Source organism: Cetorhinus maximus, chromosome 14 (genome assembly GCF_964194155.1).
Source record: "Cetorhinus maximus chromosome 14, sCetMax3.hap1.1, whole genome shotgun sequence".
NCBI lineage: Eukaryota > Metazoa > Chordata > Chondrichthyes > Lamniformes > Cetorhinidae > Cetorhinus > Cetorhinus maximus.
In genome coordinates, this window is record NC_135892.1 from 22,375,638 (window position 1) to 22,393,782 (window position 18,145).

Consider the following 18,145-nt stretch of genomic DNA (forward strand, 5'->3'; position numbering starts at 1 on the left):
ACATGGATGGTTCAAAGATCATGAAAGACGAAGTAAGAACAGCAATAAATAAAGTGAAAAACAATAAAGCCAAAGGCCCAGATGAATAAATTAAAAGCTTAGAAGGCTTTGGAATAGACAAACTCAAACTCATATCTAATGAAGTTTATGACACAAGAGAATTCCCAGAAGACTTGAGTAAATCAATATTTATTGTGCTCCTTAAAAAGCCTGGAGCAATTGAATGTGAACTCCATCACATTATTGGTCTGATGAGCCACATTACTAAATCTTTCAAGTACTGATGAATAGGGCCAGGAGCAAGATAAAGCCATAAATTTCAGCTCCTCAGTGTGGCTTTGTACAAGATAGAGGAACAAGAAATGCGCTCCTTTATGGTGTGCATGCTATCAGAGCCAAAGAGATGAAAAAATATATTTTCATGTGTTTTATAGATTATGGTAAGACATTTGACAAGGTGAAACATGAACTGATGAGCATGTTAGTCTTCTGGCTTTGATGACAAAGATCTTCGAGTGATGTTTAGTGATCTTTATTGGGAGCTAATTGCAGCTGTAAAAGCTAAGAACGATCAGTGATTTTTTTGAAGATTAAAAGAGGGCCGGGAAGGGATGTTTTTCTCCCCAGATTTATTCAGTTGGTATAATGAAAATATTATTAGAGAGATTGAAGATCTTCCTGGATTATTTGTTTGAGATTACAACTTTAATAATACACCGATTACACTGTTCTTGTTGTTGACTCTGAAGAGAAACTTCAAAAGATTTTGGATGAAGTAGTGAGTCAAAGTAAGAAGAAAGAGTTGAGCCTAAATTGTAAGAAAACAAAATGTCTAGAAGTGTCAAAAAAAAATCATACCAGAATGTAAGATCACAGTGAAAAATGAAAAGATCGAACAGGTGGACAAATTTTGTTATCTAGGGAGTATGTTAACATCGGGCAGTAAGTGTGACCGAGAAATAAGACGATGGATTGGAATGGCCAAAGATCTATTGCAAAGAATGCAAAAGATTATGATAAACTCAAAATGAAAACAAAGCTGAGAATCTCGGAGTGCTACATTACACCAGTTTTGACATACAGAAGGGAGTGCTGCATGATCAGTGAAGCAATGCAGGGAAGAACTGAGGCTACAGAGTTGTGGTTTTTGAGGTGACTAATGAAGATATCTTGGGCAAGTTGCACTACCAATGAAGAGGTGCTAGTAAAATCTGAGACCAAAGAACTCTGCTGACCAAGATCAGCAGAAGGAGGAAGAGACAGTTGAAATTTTTTGGGCACATAATAAATGATCATTTCAAAGTCTGATGCTGATGGGAAAGATTGATGGTAAAAGAGAGAGAGGTAAACAAAGAATGATCTTTGTAAAGTGCCTCGCAAACTGGATGAATGTACAGCCAACGAAGATGATCCATGCCTCTTGAACAAGATTAACATGGAGGTCCAAGGTTACCAAACCCTGTTGGGGCATGGTACCTGAAGAGAGAGAGAGGGAATCAACATAGGATCAAATACTATTTTCAAGGGTATTATTCAGATTGGGGAGGAGGTACTGGCAGGGGAGTGTGGAATTTTTAATCTTTCCTGAGGCTTGCTAACCTCGAACCCATGTTCTTTAATCACAACTCTTAGGTTAAATGTAGGTCATTTGCATTTACATGATTTAATTTAGTCAGCGAAAGCAGTTTCAGCCCTTAAGATTCTTTTTGTAGTTTAGAGGCCTAAGTCTGGAATTGTTTCTTGTCGTTTTTTTTTGAAGCCTTAATTCTCAAGTGCATCAGTGTCATTTGGAGGTTGTGTCCAACACTGTACACAGTATTCCAAATCTGGCTTTACAGGTGATCAATGAAAAATTAAAATAACCTTTTTGGCCCTCCTGTCCATGCCATTGGGAGAAATTCTAGTATTTGAGTGTGAACACCTCACATTGACTGGAAACCTTCAACCACAACAACCTATTCGTAAAGCACCTTTTTAAATGTAGTAAAATGTCCAGAGCACTTCACGTGAGCATTATCAGACAAAAATTGACACTTGAGCTGCTTGAGATATTGAGAGGTGACCAAAAGCTTGGGGTGACTTAAGGGAGGAGAGAAGGCTAGAGGCAGATAGGTTTAGGGAGGGAATTGCATTATTTAGGAGGATTTAGTTTATAGAGTGTGGAGGATGGGAGGCTAGCCAAAGAAACATTGGAACAGATGATGCAACAAAAGCATGATTGACAGTTTATCAACAGCAAATGGACTGAGGCGGAGTGGGTGAAAACCCTAAAGATAAAGTTCCTGGGTCCTAAAGAAAGGTATTGCCAAGGCACAGTGCACATCCAGCAGGGACTGCATTGTCCTGTGGTTGGGTGGCTCTTTGTCTGTTCCCAGGTTGAGACAAATTGAAGGCCATTAAAAACAAACATTTGGATAGAGGGGGGGTCTGCCATACCAACGACATCATAAGTTAACCCTGTTGGGAAGGAGGCTGTTGAGTGAGGCAAGGGAGGAGATAGCGACCCAGGCAATAATTTTCAATACCTCTCTGGCCACAGGAGAGGTGCCAGAGGACTGGAGGACAGCCAATGTGGTACCGTTATTCAAGAAGGGAGGAAGGGATAAACCAGGGAACTACAGGCCAGTCAGTCTAACCTCAGTGGTGGGGAAACTATTGGAAGCAATTCTGAGGGACAGAATTAATCTACACTTGGAGAGGCAGGGATTAATCAAGGACAGTCAGCATGGTTTTGTTAAGGGGAGGTCATGTCTGACCAATTTGATTGAATTTTTTGAAGAGGTGACCAAGTGTGTAGATGAGGGCAATGCATTTGACGTGGTCTACTTGGACTTTTGATAAAGTCTCGCATGGGAGACTGATAAAGGTAAGAGCCCATGGGACCCAAGGCAATTTGGCAAATTGGATCCGGAATTGGCTGAGTGGCAGGAAGCAGAGGGTGATGGTCGAGGGGTGTTTTTGTGACTGATTGCCTGTGTCCAGTGGGGTTCCACAAGGATCGGTGTTGGGTCCCTTGCTGTTTGTGATATATATAAACGATTTAGACTTGAATGTAGGAGGGTTGATCAGTAAGTTCGCGGATGACACGAAAATTGGTGGCGTGGTAAATAGTGAGGAGGATAGCCTTAGATTACAGGAGTATATGGACAGGCTGGTCAGATGGGCTGATCAGTGGCAAATGGAATTTAATCTGGATAAGTGTGCGGTGATGCACTTGGGCAGGACAAACAAGGCACAGGAATATACGATTAATGGTAGAACCCTGGGAAGTACCAAGGATCAGAGGGACCTTGGTGTGCATGTCCCTTAAGGTAGATAAGGTTGTTAAGAAGGTACATGGGATATTTGCCTTTATTAGCCAAGGCATAGAATATAAGAGTAGGGAGGTTATGCTGGAACTGTATAAAAGGCTGGTTAGGCCACAGCTAGTATTGCATGCAGTTCTGGAATCCGCATTATAGGAAGGATGTGATTGCACTAGAGAGAGTGCAAAGGAGATTTACCAGGTTGTTGCCTGGGCTGGAGAGTTTTAATTATGAGGAGAGATTGGATAGACAGGGGTTATTTTCCCTGGAACAGAGGAGCTTGAGGTGGGAAATGATTGAGGTGTATAAAATTGAGGGGCATAGATTGGGTCGACAGGAGGGAACTTTTTCCTTTGGTGGAGGGATCAATAACCAGGGGGCATAGATTTAAGGTAAGGGGCAGGAGGTTTAGAGGGGATGTGAGGAAGAAGTTTTTCACCCAGAGGATGTTGGGAATCTGGAACTCACTGCCTGAAAGGTGGTAGAGGCAAAAACCCTCATAACATTTAAGAAGTATTTGGATGTACACTTGCAATGCCATGTCATTACAAGGCTATGGGCCTAGTGCTGGAAAATGGGATTAGAATAGTTAGGTACTTGTTTGACCAGCGCAGACTCGATGGGCCAAAGGGCCTTTTTCTGTGCTGTAGACCTCTGACTCTGAGACAGTTTCCATAGAGCACAAAAGTTGACTTGGGCTGAATTGCTTCCATCTATGATGTATTATTCCATCTTCCCTCTTTCAGCTCATTGGTAGAGATATCCAGTTATTCCCACTACATTGCTCTTTCGCCCTAGACCTGCATTTTTTTTCCTTAAGTATAACTATTTTTTTGAATGTTACTATTGAATCTGGTCCCACCAATTTTTCAGGCGGATCATAACTACATTTTTTTCCAAGAGTCAATGTGGACTTTGAACGCAAAATACTTCCATGATTTTCTTTCACTTTTATGGAGAAATATAGCAAAACAACTCCATCAGTGGAACACCTCTGTCATGTTGTTCATTTCTTCCAGCAATATTAAAGGAAAAAAAACTGCCTTGTGTACAATTACAGACAAGCTGAACTGTGACTTTCGGTCAACTGTGTCTTTTTGCTCTTTTTCTGTCATCAACTTAAGACTGTTCCTCATTTACCTCTGGTGTCAGGCACGGCTCAGTGGTGGCACATGTACCTCTGAGTCAGAAGGTTTCAAGTGTGTTTCAGGGTGGGCTCATGTACACAGATTTGAGCGTAATATCTAGGCTGACACCACAGTGCTGTATTGAAGGAGAGCTGCACTTTAGGATGAGACGTTAGACCGAGGTTGCACCTCTCCTCTCAGATGGCTGTAAAGGATACCATGACACTTCTCAAAGAAGAGCGGGGTGCTCTGCTTGGTGTCCTGACCAATATTTATCTCTCAACCTACATCACTCAAACAGATGACCTGGATATTATCATATTGTTGTTTGTGGGACCCTGCTGTGCACAAATTGGCTGCTGCGTCTCCCTACAGTGAACAGGCTTCAGAAGTATTTCATTGGATGTGAAGTGCTTTTGGATGTTATGAGGCGTGAAAAGCACTATATAAATTTAAGTCTTTCTTAATCTGATGTGGTAATAAAACAGCTATTGACAATAATTGGTAAGAGTATTTCTCTAAATTTGAATCTTTTACCCCACCTTTGGCAGCTGTGCCTTCAGCTATATAGGCCCTAAGCTCTGGAACTCCCTCGCTAAACCTCTGTCCTCCTTTTTAAGAGCCTGCTGAAAACCCACCTTTTAGATCAGGTTTTTGGTGATATCCTAATATCGCCTTATGAGTCTCAGTATCAATTTGTGTCTAATTACACTCCTGTGTAAGACCTTGGGGCATTTTACTTTGTTAAAGACCCTATATGTAAGTTGTTGCTGTAAGGTGAAACTTTAATTTGAAAGAACCAACCCATTAAAAAGAGAAGTGAAACATTGTCAACATTTTAAAACAATGGAGTTAAACTGTTGCTTTTTTTTTTCCCCCGCTCTCCCTTCATTTCTCATGACAGTGATCCCTGCGTCAGACTTGTCCGAACAGATTTCAACGGCTGGTACAGAGGCATCCGGCACGGGGAACATGAAGTTTATGCTGAACGGAGCCCTGACAATAGGGACCATGGATGGTGCTAACGTAGAAATGGCAGAAGAGGCAGGAGAGGAGAACCTCTTCATCTTTGGGATGAGAGTAGAAGATGTTGAGGCACTTGATAAAAAGGGGTTGGTATTAAATTAACATGATGACTTGCAGCAACAGAGTGATTAGATCCCTTTGTTCCATAAGACCATAAGACATAGGAGCAGAAATTAGGCCATTCGGCCCATCGAGTCTGCTCCGCCATTCAATCATGGCTGATGAGTTTCTCGACCCCATTCTCCCGCCTTCTCTCCGTAACCTTTGATCCCCTTACCAATCAAGAACCTATCTATCTCTGTCTTAAATACACTCAATTCCTTTGATCCTTTGTTCGCTTTATCGAGAATCAGCCATGGTTCAGTAGTAGCACTCCTGCTTTAGCTTCTTGGATAACTGGATCTGTTTCTGGCAAAGGTGGGACCTGTACAAGTCGGACCAGTTGCACCTGAACCAAAACGGGACCAACATCCTAACGGGAAGGTTTGCTAGTGCTGTTGGGTGGGGGGGGTTAAACTAATTTGGCAGGGGGGTTGGGATAGAGTGGAGATACAGTAGGGGGTGATGCACAGCCAAATAAAGAAGATACACTAAGTCAGTCTGGAAGGCAGAGCAAATATATACCTGTTGAGGCCCAAGGGAGTAATGCAAGACTGTGTTGCATCTATTTTAACACAAGGAGCCTTACAAGTAAGGCAGATTAATTGAGGTGTTCATTAACACGTGGGAATATGATATTGTTGCTATTACAGAGACATGGTTAAGGGAATGGCAGGACTGGCAGCTCAATATTCCAGGGTATAGAATTTTCAGGCGTGACAGGGTTGGGGGGTGGTGGTGTAAAAGAGGAGGTGGCATTGCATTGTTGATCAAGGAGTCAATTACTGCAGTAAGGAGGGATGGTATATTAGAAGGTTCCTCAAATGAGTCCATATGGGTAGAACTTAGAAACAAAAAGGGGGTAATCACTTTGCTGGGAGTGTACTATAGGCCTTCAAACAGTCAGGGGGAGATAGAGGAGCAGATATGTAGGAAGAACTCATGAGGTGTAAAAATAATAGGGTAATAATAGTAGGGGATTTCAACTTCCTCAATATTAACTGGGATAGTCTTAGTGTGAAAGGATTAGAGGGAGCGGAATTCTTAAAGTGCAACCAGGAGAGCTTTTTGAGCCAGCACGTAGAAAGTCCTACAAGAGAAAAGGGGCAGTACTGGACCTAATCTTAGGGAATGAAGCCGGGCAAGTGGTAGAAGTGTCAGTGGGGGAGTTGGGGATAGTGACTTTAACTCTAAGATTTAAGGTAGTTATGGAAAAGGACAAAGATGGACTGGAAATAAAGGCCCTGAATTGAGGGAAGGCCGATTTCAATATGATAAGACAGGATCTGGCCAAAGTGGACTGGAAGCAGCTACTTGTAGGAAAGTCTACATCAGACCAGTGGGGGGTCATTTGAAAAGGAAATAGTGAGAGTTCTGGGCCAACATGTTCCCATAAAGGCGAAGGGTGGGACCAACAAGTCCAGGAAACCCTGGATGTCAAGGGATATGGAGGATTGGATAAGAAGGAAAAAAGGAAGCTTATGACAGATAGAGGGCTGAAAACAGCAGAATCCCTAGAGGAGTATAGAAAGTGTAAGGGGACATTTTTTTAAAAGTAATTAGGAGAGCGAAGTGGGGTGGGGGGTTGCATGAAAAAACACTGGCAGGCAAGATAAAGGAAAATCCCAAGGCATTTTATAAATATATTAAGGGCAAGAGGATAACCAGGGAAAGAGTAGGGCCATTTAGGGACCAAAGTGGCAATCTGTGCGTGGAGCCATAGGACGTAGGTGAGGTTTTAAATGATTACTTCCCATCTGTGTTTAGTATAGAGAAGGACGATGTAGGTGTAGAAATCGGGAAGGGATAGTGATATACTTGAACAAATTAGCATTGAAAGGGAGGAGGTATTAACGGTTTTAGTGGGCTTAAAAGTGATAAATCTCCAGGCCCAGATGAGATGTATCCCAGGCTGCTATGTGAGGCAAGGGAGGACGTTGCAGGGGCTCTGACACTAAGTTTCAAACCTCTCTGGCCACAGGAGAGGTTCCAGAGGACTGGAGGACAGCGAATGTGGTACCATTATTCAAGAGGGATAGTGGGGATAAACCAGGTAATTACGGGCCAGTAAGCCTCATATCAGTGGTAGGGAAACTAATGGAAAATAGTAATTAGTTGTGTAGATGAGGGTAGTGCAGTTGATGTAGTCTACATGGTCTTCTGTAAGGCCTTTGACAAGGTCCCACATGGGAGAATGGTCAAGAAGGTAAGAGCTGATGGGATCCAGGGCAATTTGGAAAATTGGATCCAAAATTGGCTTAGTGGCAGGAGACAGGGTGATGGTCGAAGTTTGTTTTTGTAATTGGAAGCCTGTGATGAGTGGCATACCGCAGGGGTTGGTGCTGGGACCCTTGCTGTTTGCTGTGTACATTAATGATTTAGACATGAATATAGGATGGATGATCAGTAAGTTTGCAGATGACACGAAAATTAGTGATGTCGTAAATAGTGAGGAGGAAAGCCTTAGTTTACAGGATGATATAGATGGGCTGGTACGATGGGCAGAGCAGTGGCATGGAACTTAATGCTGAGAAGTGTGAGGTGATGCATTTTGTCTGCCTGTTCATTTACACCATGAATGTGATTGTGAATTGTAAATGGCATTTGTAGATAACTAGTTCCCAGAGACACAGTCCAAATCTTGTCCCATCAGTATTCCTGTACGATTACAGGAGGAGCATTGCTGTGAAAGTTGATTATTCTTATCTGATATTTTCTTCTGTGGTGTTTCTAGTTTCTCACCTGTTTCAAGTGACCCTTAAAAGACATAGCGTTTGGCAGCCCAGGAAACGATTTAGCTGCATCTTTATTGTGCAAAGATGGGTAAATGGAGTTGAGATGCAGATCAGCCATGAAAAGCAAAAAAGCTTGATAGCCCAAATGGCCACCCACTGTCTGTAAAGATCCTTAATTGCACCTGTGGAAGAACAGCTTGTGTACAAATTACTCTTTGATTTTGTGTCCTGTGCAGGTACAATGCCAGAGACTACTTCGATAAGCTGCCAGAGTTGAGACAAGCCATGGATCAGATCTCCGTTGGATATTTTTCCCCTAAAGAGCCAGAGCTATTTAAAGATATAGTTAACATGTTGATGCATCATGACAGGTAACTGGCATCAGACAGATATACCCACTGATGGACTTTCACTGACATGGTAACACATGGCTATGTTACTGGATGAGTCATCCAGAGAACAAGTTCAAAATCAACCATGGCAGTTGGCAAATTTGAATTGTTTAAAAATCTAGTAAATGTGACCATGAAACTGTTAAAAACCCAAACTGGTCCACTAGTGTTCTTTAGGGAAGGAAATTGGCCATCCTTACCCAGCCTGGCCTATATGTGACTCCAGTCCCACACTAATGTGATTAATTGCCACTCTGAAGCGACCTAGAAAGCACTCAGTTGCACCAAAGTTAGGCAACTAGGGATGCTAGAGATGCCTACATCAAATGTAGTAATAATGTTCTACTATTGGATGCTTTACACAAGTATATATATACAAGTATGTATATTTTTCCCTAGCTTTTATCCTTCCCTGCTGTATGTTGAAATTGAGAGCTCTTATAAAATTTGCCCTCAGAATTCTGCAGCAATCCCAGGTTTCAGGACCCAATTCCAAAATATTTTTTAAAATACTTTCTTACAAAGTGTGTACCTGATGACTTTTGTTAAAATAAACCTTCTGAACTATATAATAGAATATATCATGCATGGCCTTGGGGCCTTCTGGGTTGTTTGATTTTTAGTAATGATAGCTCCCTCTTCACGTCAAGCTGTCACCCATGACATTTCAACTAGCCAGGTCATACAGGTGCTAAGTGAGAGCTAATGTTGAATAGTTGATGTATTAAACCTGGTGTACCAATAACTTGGGCTCTGAATTGGATTGATGCTTGATACTAGGTCTTGCCCAGGTAGGGTCTTGTGTTCTCATCCAGTACAGCTGAAATGAGAAACCAAGTATAATAGACCAGCCAAAACTCCATATTCCATGACACTGAATCTTGGTGCTTAGACACTAAGTACCATTAAGCTGTCAGAGTGAGGAAGTATCTCTTCAACAATTTCTGCTGTTGTTTCCTTAAGTTATGATTGTGATAAATTCACAGAGTGATCTGTACATTTGCCTCCATTTTGATTATGCACCTTGTAATCTTTCTGCACTAGACTCAGCCACATGACTGGTTCTGTCACTTCATATAAGTGAAATAAGAAGTTTTGATTGACACCATAGTTTTTATTTTATGCAATGTATTTTTAAAAAATGTGTACATGGGATGTGACTTGAACCACTGCAGTGTAGGTACACCCGCAGTGTAGTTCAGGAGTTCTGGATTTTGACCCAGCGACAGTAAAGGAACAATGGGTGATTTATAGTTCCAAGTCGGGATGATATGTAGCTTGGAGGGGAACTTGTAGATGATGGTATTCCCATGTGTCTGCTGCCCTCCTCTTTCTAGGTGGTAGAGGTCGCGGGTTTGGAAAGTGCCATCAAAAGAGGAGTGGTTTGGAAAGTGCCTGCCTGAGTTTCTAAGCCTTTGGATGAGGTTGTAGCTGTCTGTTGTGACAGCTGCATCCCTGGCTGTGAGGATCCTCTGCTCCAAGTGCATCCTTAGGTTTGAGGGTAAGAAGTTTTTAAATTCCTCTACCAATATCCGGTCACACAATCCCTCGTAGGTGTGCTATATTTTTAAAGAGCAGACTGACCGGTCGAATGCAATTTGCTTCAGCCGTTCGAACTCTGTAAACTTACGAATGTTGTGGAATTGCTGGCATTGTATCTCCGGGACTAGCTCATAAGCACTAAGGATGACAGCCTTGGTCTGTTTGGACATGTCCGGAGTCAGCATGGAGTAGACTACTTGGGCTCTCCCTGATAGCTGTCCTTGAATTAGAAAAGTCCAGATATCTGATGAAAGCAAAATACTGCAGATGGCCATTTTAGCTGTCCTGCCACTTTCTCAAAACTGATGAAAAAGCATTCCAAGTCACTGTCTGAGATTCATTCCCAAATTCAAACATATTTAAGGGACTCAGAGATTTGGTTCTGGGGTAGGAAGATAGGGGCTGACCCCAAGTAGAGAGAAGTTTTTCCTCACAGCTTCCAGCTCTCTCTGCTCTCCCCCTCCCGCCCTTTCATCCTGTCCACCCTCTCTTCCCACTGCTGCCAGCCATCTCTTCCCCGCCACGCCCACCCTCTTTCTCCGCCCCCCCCCACCCGCCCTCTCCCCTTCCCCTTGCCCGCCCGCTCCCCCGCCCCCACCTTTTGATCTGCTAAGTCCATTCTAGATTTTTTGAGCTGGAATTCTCTCTTTTCCTTTCCTTAGCTCTCTCTCTCTCCTGAAAGTATAGCTGTATTCTGAGCTTTTCCAGCTCAAATTTGGCTAGGGGTTGGGGTTCAGAGTCACAGTTGAACTCCCCGTCTACCTGCTCTGGTTGATAAGTGAAGTCCAAGTGCTTAACCGGCCACTGGATCAGTTCACTTCTTTTCACCTTATTGGGTAGTTTCAATTCTACCTCCCTAGCTACTGCTTTCAGTTGTTCTGTGGTCAGGAATGCTAATGTTTTGCCATTTAAGTTTCCTTGCTTTACCCACATCTGTTTATCGAAAGTTGCCATTTTCTTAGTGTTAGGAGAAGGAAATTTGCTGCTGTAAATTTCTTGGGTTTTAAAAATCATCCCAGCCACCAATTTTTTTCCCTCTTACCTTCCAGTTGGTTGCTTTTATATCAGATTCTGATCATGTCTTAGATTTGGACTCTGGTCAGATTTTCTTGTTTGATCAACTTTTGGTTTGCTTGTAATGGGTCTATCTGAGACGAGTCCCCAATTCCTGTTATGGACAGGAGAGAGACAGGCAAACTGCTACCTTCCTCTCGTCAACTGTTCGTAAGCAGCTGGGGTGTGTTCTCCCAAACCCTCGGTTTGTTTGGTCAATTTATTAATAACTCTCAGCAAAGTCTTGTTATGATTAACAGAAGGTTCATTTATTCTAATTTCAAAACCTGGAGGAGGAGCGTTTGCAACTTCCCACTCTACAACACACACACAGTAAAGTGGGGGGTGGGGGGGAATAAAAAAATAAATTTTATAACTATGGATAGTAACAGTACAAGAACCACAAATGAATATTAAAGAATCCGAGAAGTCAAAATCCAGAGCGTGTTTCTTTTGTGGTTGAGTTCAGTCCCAATGAGTTTCTGGTTGAAGATGACAACACAAAAATCCTTGATATGAATGGTGCTGCAACACGATGGGCTTTCTCTGCTTAGACCCTTGGCAGGTGTTGGTCAGAGACTTTTAAAAATCAAGCAGGCTTCAAGGAGTTGAGATGGTGGCCAACTGCTTGCTCACCCGGGCAGCTGGAGTACTTTCCAGTTGATGTTAAAACAGCAGTCTGCCTGTGAGGCCAAAGATGTAATGTTAAAACTGCCCAGAAGGCCAGAGGCTTGGATCATGTGACATGGCCCATTAATAGTTAATTGCAACTTGACAATCAGTTTCTGTGCTTCTGGCCAGAATTCCATTGTTCCCTCAATGGTCCCATTTTGAAATGAACCTGGACAGGCCCAGGTGTGAGATGAGTCTGTTAACAACAGGCATAATGAGATTCAATCGCTCTCTTTTGTGATAGTTCAGGTTGGGGAGCTGGTTTCTCTGCACTTCCTCTACCTTCATTGATGCAAGGGGTCTGTACAATGAGCTGAAAGATTCCACAGGCTGAGAGGATTTTTTTTTTTGGTCCTGTATTTCCTGGTGTTAGCTGCCAGAACAAAGGGCCAGTCCTGTTGTCATGTAGCAGCCATCATTTTTGGTTCAGCAGAAAGTCCATTTTTTAAACATGGCAAAAGAATAAAGTTTTGGATTTCTTTTCATGTCATGTGGACCCAACACACTCCTGACTTGTGCCCTGTGGATGGTGGACAGGCTTTGAAGGGACAGGTAGTGAGTAACTTGCCACGGAATTCCTAACGTTTGACCTTACCTTGTGGCCACAGTATTTGTATTGTTGGTCCAGTTGAGTTTCTTGTCAATGGTAATCCTCAGGATGTTGATTGTGGGGGTTTCAGCGATGATAATGCCATTGAACATCAAGGGAAGATGGTTAGATTATTTCTTCCTTGTGAGCTGGTTATTACCTGGCCCTTGTGTGACACGAATGTTTATTTAACAGCCGATGCCTGAATGTTGTCCAGGTCATACTATGTGGTATGGACTTGCTCATAACAAATCACTGTTGGCTGTCATTTGCTTGCCCAATGGCTGTTTGTTTTCTCCCAGAATATCATTTCTAAAAATGTCCCCAAATCTGCCATTAAGCTGACTGGCCTGAAATTACAGGTTCTTCATTCTCCCCTTTTTTTTAAACATTTGCAATCCTCCATTCCTTTTGTTATCAAAGGAGGATTGGAAGATTGTGGCCAGAACCTCCCATTTCTATCCTTATTTCCCTCAGTAACCTAGGGGGCATCCCAGCTGGAGCAGGTGACTTATCCACTTTAATTACTGCCAGCCTTTCTAGTATCTCCTTTTTATCTTATTTTTTATCATCCAGTATTCCAACAGCCTCCTTGTTTACCAGAACTTTGACAAAGTCCTCTTCCTTGGTAAACACCAGTGCAAAACACTCAGCCAAATTTGCGTCCTCCGCCGAACAGTCTCCATTTTAGTGCCACACTGGCCTCTCTGCTCCCCTGACAACCCATTTCCTGTTAGTATGCTAATGGAGGACTTTTGGATTTCCTTTCATGTCTGCGGCCAATCTATCCTTCTATTTTGTTTGCCCTTCTTAGTTCATTTTCACTTCTCTGTAATTTTACATTCAGCCTGACTGTGTTTCTTGTATCATCAAGCTGATATTTGTCATACGTCCCCTGTTTCTGCTCCATCCTATACCCCAGTGCCGCTTTCATCCAGAAAGCTCAGGCTTTGGTTGCCTGCCCTTGTGGGAATGTACTTATCAACTGCACCCAAGCTATCTCCTCTTCTAAGGCTGTCCATTTTCCCATTATATTTCTGCCTGGCAGACTTTGACTTCTATTCACCCAGATCAGATCCCTTCTCAGTTCGCTGAAATCTTCTGTCTTGCCTTATTCCTCCTTATTCTTGTAGCTCAGTAATTTATTTGCAAATCAGCTTTTCTATTTCCATCCCACTGTTTAGTGGCCTGCAAAGTGCATCAAGAAGCATAATAGCTACACTATTGTTTCATAACTCCAACTAAATAGATTGTCTTTAACCTCTCAAAGGCCTTCTCCCTCTAGCATTGTAATACTTACTTTAATCTAAACTGCTCCTCCTTTTTCTACCTTTCCTGAATAGCTTCTATCCATGGATATTAAGCACCCAATTTTCCCCCTTTTATGAGCCAGACCTGTTTTGCCACATCACATGCTGATGCTGCTAATTGTGCCTACAGCACACCAACCCCATTAACCATACTTTGCATATTTACACACATGCACTCTAAACCTTAGTTGGACCTCTTTGTATTTTCAATGATCTCAACTGATTGTATTTTTTTTTTTTACAAGTCACTCCCAGTCCTCTGTGCACCTGGTTTCTACTTTTTACTACTACATCTTTATGTCCAACCCCCTCTATATTAGATTAAATCCTCCCCCAAAGCACTAGTTAACCTGCATTCAAGGATACTTGTCCCAGCTCTGTTCAGGTGACAACCCATTTGCCTTGAACAGGTCCCTCCTGCCATGAAAATATTTACTTTGCTTAACAAGAGCCACTGAGATACTAAACACAATAAACCTAAATATTAGGTATCCAAATATTTAACCTAATGTTTACTTTAGCATCCTTCAGTTCTCCAGCTCCACTCTTTCATGTTTGATGTGAGAAACTGCCCCCCTCCTCCTCCACCAAATTCTCAGGTTCCACCCCAATTTCGATTCACTCAGCTGTCTCCAGGTTTTGTGTCCATTCATCAGAAATTAATTTAGCTGGGGTTTCAAAAGACAAAACACACCAAATGCTCTTTGGCATTTTTTTAAAGTTCTCATTTGAAACACTGGCTATGCATACACAAACTTGAGTTATTTATTCCAATTAACTGCATGCTTTTATCTGATATTTGTGTTTTAAGTACTGGTGTATTTAATATAAACCTTTTTGGACTGGTTGTTTGCAGAATCGTTGTATTGGGCACTTAATCTTGGTTTTCATTTCTTTCAGGTTTAAAGTGTTTGCTGACTTTGAAGCATACATCAAAAGTCAAGAGAAAGTTAGTGAGCTTTATAAGGTGAGGCTCCTACAGGGCTTACTGTGTTAATGTAGTTTCCAAATACATTTGGTGAATCACCCCGTGGCTTGTCAGCTCTAGGCTATGTTGCAGGAGGTTGCATCGCATTACCTCCAACTGCTCCACCCCCATGCTTCCACCATTGGTCACCCAATCCATCAGTCATTCGTTAATGATGGCTACAATACCCACAATCTACTGTGCCCAAAAACTATTATCCATTGCGTGGTTTTAACCAGTGCATCAGGGCTGCTATAAACGCTAGGGACAGGTTTATTGAAGGAAATGCGGTGGTTGCTCATCACCGATTATTGCCCTACCCAGAAAAGAGGGCTAGAGTCTAGCATCACAGATATCACACCACTCAGCAAGAAAGGCACATCACCATCCTATGTAGGAAACTGAATGTGAATGTGGCAGACGATGGAAGGGAAAAAGTATAGGTTAGGGCACTCAGAGAAAATTCTAAAGTTATATCCAAGCCGAGAGAGAGGGAGAAATAGAAGCCCCTCAGTCAAGCAACTAATGAGATCTGCAGCGAAGGCAGTTGAATGCCTGGTGATCAGGTATTTGATTCACATTAATCAGTGAGTTTTATGCTCATCACAGAGAGGATTATTAGTGTTGGAGCATGGAACACTTCATCAGGTGCTGTCTATGATCAGAATTGAAATGGTACAGATTAATTTCATGTAAAACCTTGATGGTTAAATAACAAAGATGACTTTTCATCAGCTCCGTCATGCTAGATTTGAGCTAATTTCCCAGGGTGAAAACCTAACCCGTTTCGCCAATCAACATTCTAGTTATCTCTGGGAAGAAATGTAAAACTTGAGTTTCACAAGGTGGGGTTAAACGCCTTGGTTACATTTCCCTTATCAGGTTACATTTCCCTCATTCCAATCAAGCTTGCTTATAAATGGTCTAAACAACTGCAGCAAGCACAAAAGTAAAATGCAAGCACTAATAATTGTTACACAGCCTCTGAGCGGGAAACAGCTCCAGGGAGGGATTAGACTCCTTAAAGAAAACACACTAGCAGTGATATGATGAACCAGTGGTTTGTTTCTGTACTGTAACATTCAGTGAATGGTATGGCATACAATCAGATGTGTTTTGATTCAGAATACTATTGATCATTCTAGGGTACTGATTGACATAAACAGTGATCATTAAATCTGTAGTCCCCCATGTGCAATCGCCACACTATCTCTCTTCATTGAGCAGTCACAAGTACAATCTTGAATGCTGAAATTTTTCTAAAGTTTGGAACTTTGAGCATTTAATAAATAGAACAAAATCCTTTCACCTTAAGATGTTGGCAAGCGCCACATAATACATCACTTATGGACCCCAGTTACTGTTCTATGGGCCACTACACAAATCAAGTCAGGGGTTAGTAAAATGTCATCCGAAAAGTATTGATGTGAATTATCTGTTAATAAATATTCTGTATAGATTGTATGTGTATCTCAGTTTAAGTGCCTCAGCCTCTCAGTGCCTATTCTTGTCTGAGAGTCTCTGACTGTCATTTTCTGTCAGTCTGTCCCGTTTCTGTCTGTGCCTTGGTACCGTGCCTGTTCTGTCTGTGTATTTTACTGAGGGTTTTTTTTTCCTAGTTATGTTTTGCAAATCAATTTCGTTCTTTATTCACAGAATCCAACGGAATGGACCAAGATGGTAATTAAAAACATAGCAAACTGTGGCAAGTTCTCAAGTGATAGAACCATCAAGCAGTATGCCAGAGAGATCTGGGGGGTGGAGCCCTCTGATGTGAAGATTCCTCCTCCTAATGAACCTAAAGCTTAGTACGTTAAGTGCCTGCGAGTTATCAAGATGGGCAGTGTGTGCGATCTAAGCTGATGTGTTTTTGTTTAATACTTCTGCCCACATACCAGATTAGTGTTTATTATGGCAATGACCTTGCATTACACTTGTCTTTATAAAACGCAATTACTGTGTACCTTATTAAAATGTGTTTAACTGGAAGGATGTTCGATGTCTGTTACCTTATTCAGCTTTTTTTAATGTAGATTTCTTTAATATAATTATATATTTGTCTGCTCTTCAAAGAAAGGATTAACATTTTGAGCCTGCATTTTGATTTGTTTACACTAGACGTTTTGTGATCTTGGCTGTTTCCAGGGAGCAGAGCTTAGTTTGGAATTGTAGGCTTTTGCACTGTTTCTCCCACTAACGCCTTTTAACAGGTGTGCCAGTACTGTTTAATTTGATGGTTATTCTCTTGACTGTAGTACCAGTAATTACATGTAAGCAAGTCAGCAATTTTCTTGTGCATGAGCGCTGAGAGAATTTTACTGAAGTTATGAGCACTCAAGTCAAAGGTTTGAAACAAAACCTGGGAGGATTTAAAAGAATAAATTAAAACATTCACAATGTGCTCGTGTGGCGATTCCCTCTTTCAAAGTCATGGCCTGGCCTTTTTGTATCATTGATTTGTTGGGCATTTAAATTGACTTTGCATTTCAAACTTATCTCTTCAGTGAAGCCAGCAGAGGGGAACAGTCAGTAAAACAATGACCTACTGGATGTACTCAGTTATTGATACCTTCTCAATCCATTGTAATGTTTTCAAGGGACCCAACCCGATCTATTGATGAAGTTGATTTATTTTTAATATATTCAGTTTCTTAAAATTGCGTTTGTGTTAAATCTGGGCGTGGTTAAAAAGTGTGTTGGATTTGAGTACATTGGAATAGGGACCTTCAGCTTTCTGCTGCACCAGTGTTCCCTGGTCTGGTTTACAAATCGCCCTTTCTACCTCTTGTTCACCATTACCAAAGTCTCCGGAGCAAGAAAAGGTAAATGGAAGCAAAGGGAAAATAAAAAATAATGAAAAGAATGGTTTGAAAACAGGAATGTTGTTTCCATAATGTATTAGTAAATGAAAGAATTTGCATTTATTTAACGTCTTTCATATCTCAGGATTGACAATATAGGAAACGGGGCTGCCAGTTTGTTCACAGCAAAGCCCCACATCAGCAATATGGTAACGACCAAGTCATCTATTTTAGTGAATTTGGTTGAGATAAATATTGGCCTGGACACTAGTGAAAATCTCCCTGGCTCCTCTTCCAAATAAAGAAATGGGATCTTTTACTTCCACCTGAGAGAGCATCTCATCTGAAAGATAGCGCCTCCAACAATGCAGCTCTCCCTACCCCTATTGGAGTATTAGCCTGGATTATGTGGTTAAGTCACTGGAGCAGGACTCCAATCTTCTGAGTCCAAAATGAGAGTACAAGTACTGAGCTATGAGTGACACTGAGGAGTCTTTTGTTCTTTGTTTTAGGTATAATTCCCAGAC

At 41.8% G+C, this 18,145-nt stretch overlaps 1 protein-coding gene across 1 annotated transcript in view; it reads left to right on the plus strand.

Annotated features, from left to right (window-relative positions):
• The window catches only part of pygb (phosphorylase, glycogen; brain), a 109,495-nt gene extending 92,689 nt beyond the window's left edge, over positions 1-16,806 (plus strand). The window contains exons 17-20 of the mRNA XM_078556643.1: positions 5,337-5,544; positions 8,529-8,663; positions 14,751-14,817; positions 16,474-16,806. Of these exons, the coding sequence (XP_078412769.1) occupies positions 5,337-5,544; positions 8,529-8,663; positions 14,751-14,817; positions 16,474-16,626 (563 nt within the window). The 3' untranslated portion in view covers positions 16,627-16,806. The remainder of the gene's footprint in view (positions 1-5,336; positions 5,545-8,528; positions 8,664-14,750; positions 14,818-16,473) is intronic.
• Positions 16,807-18,145: the final 1,339 nt, after the last annotated feature.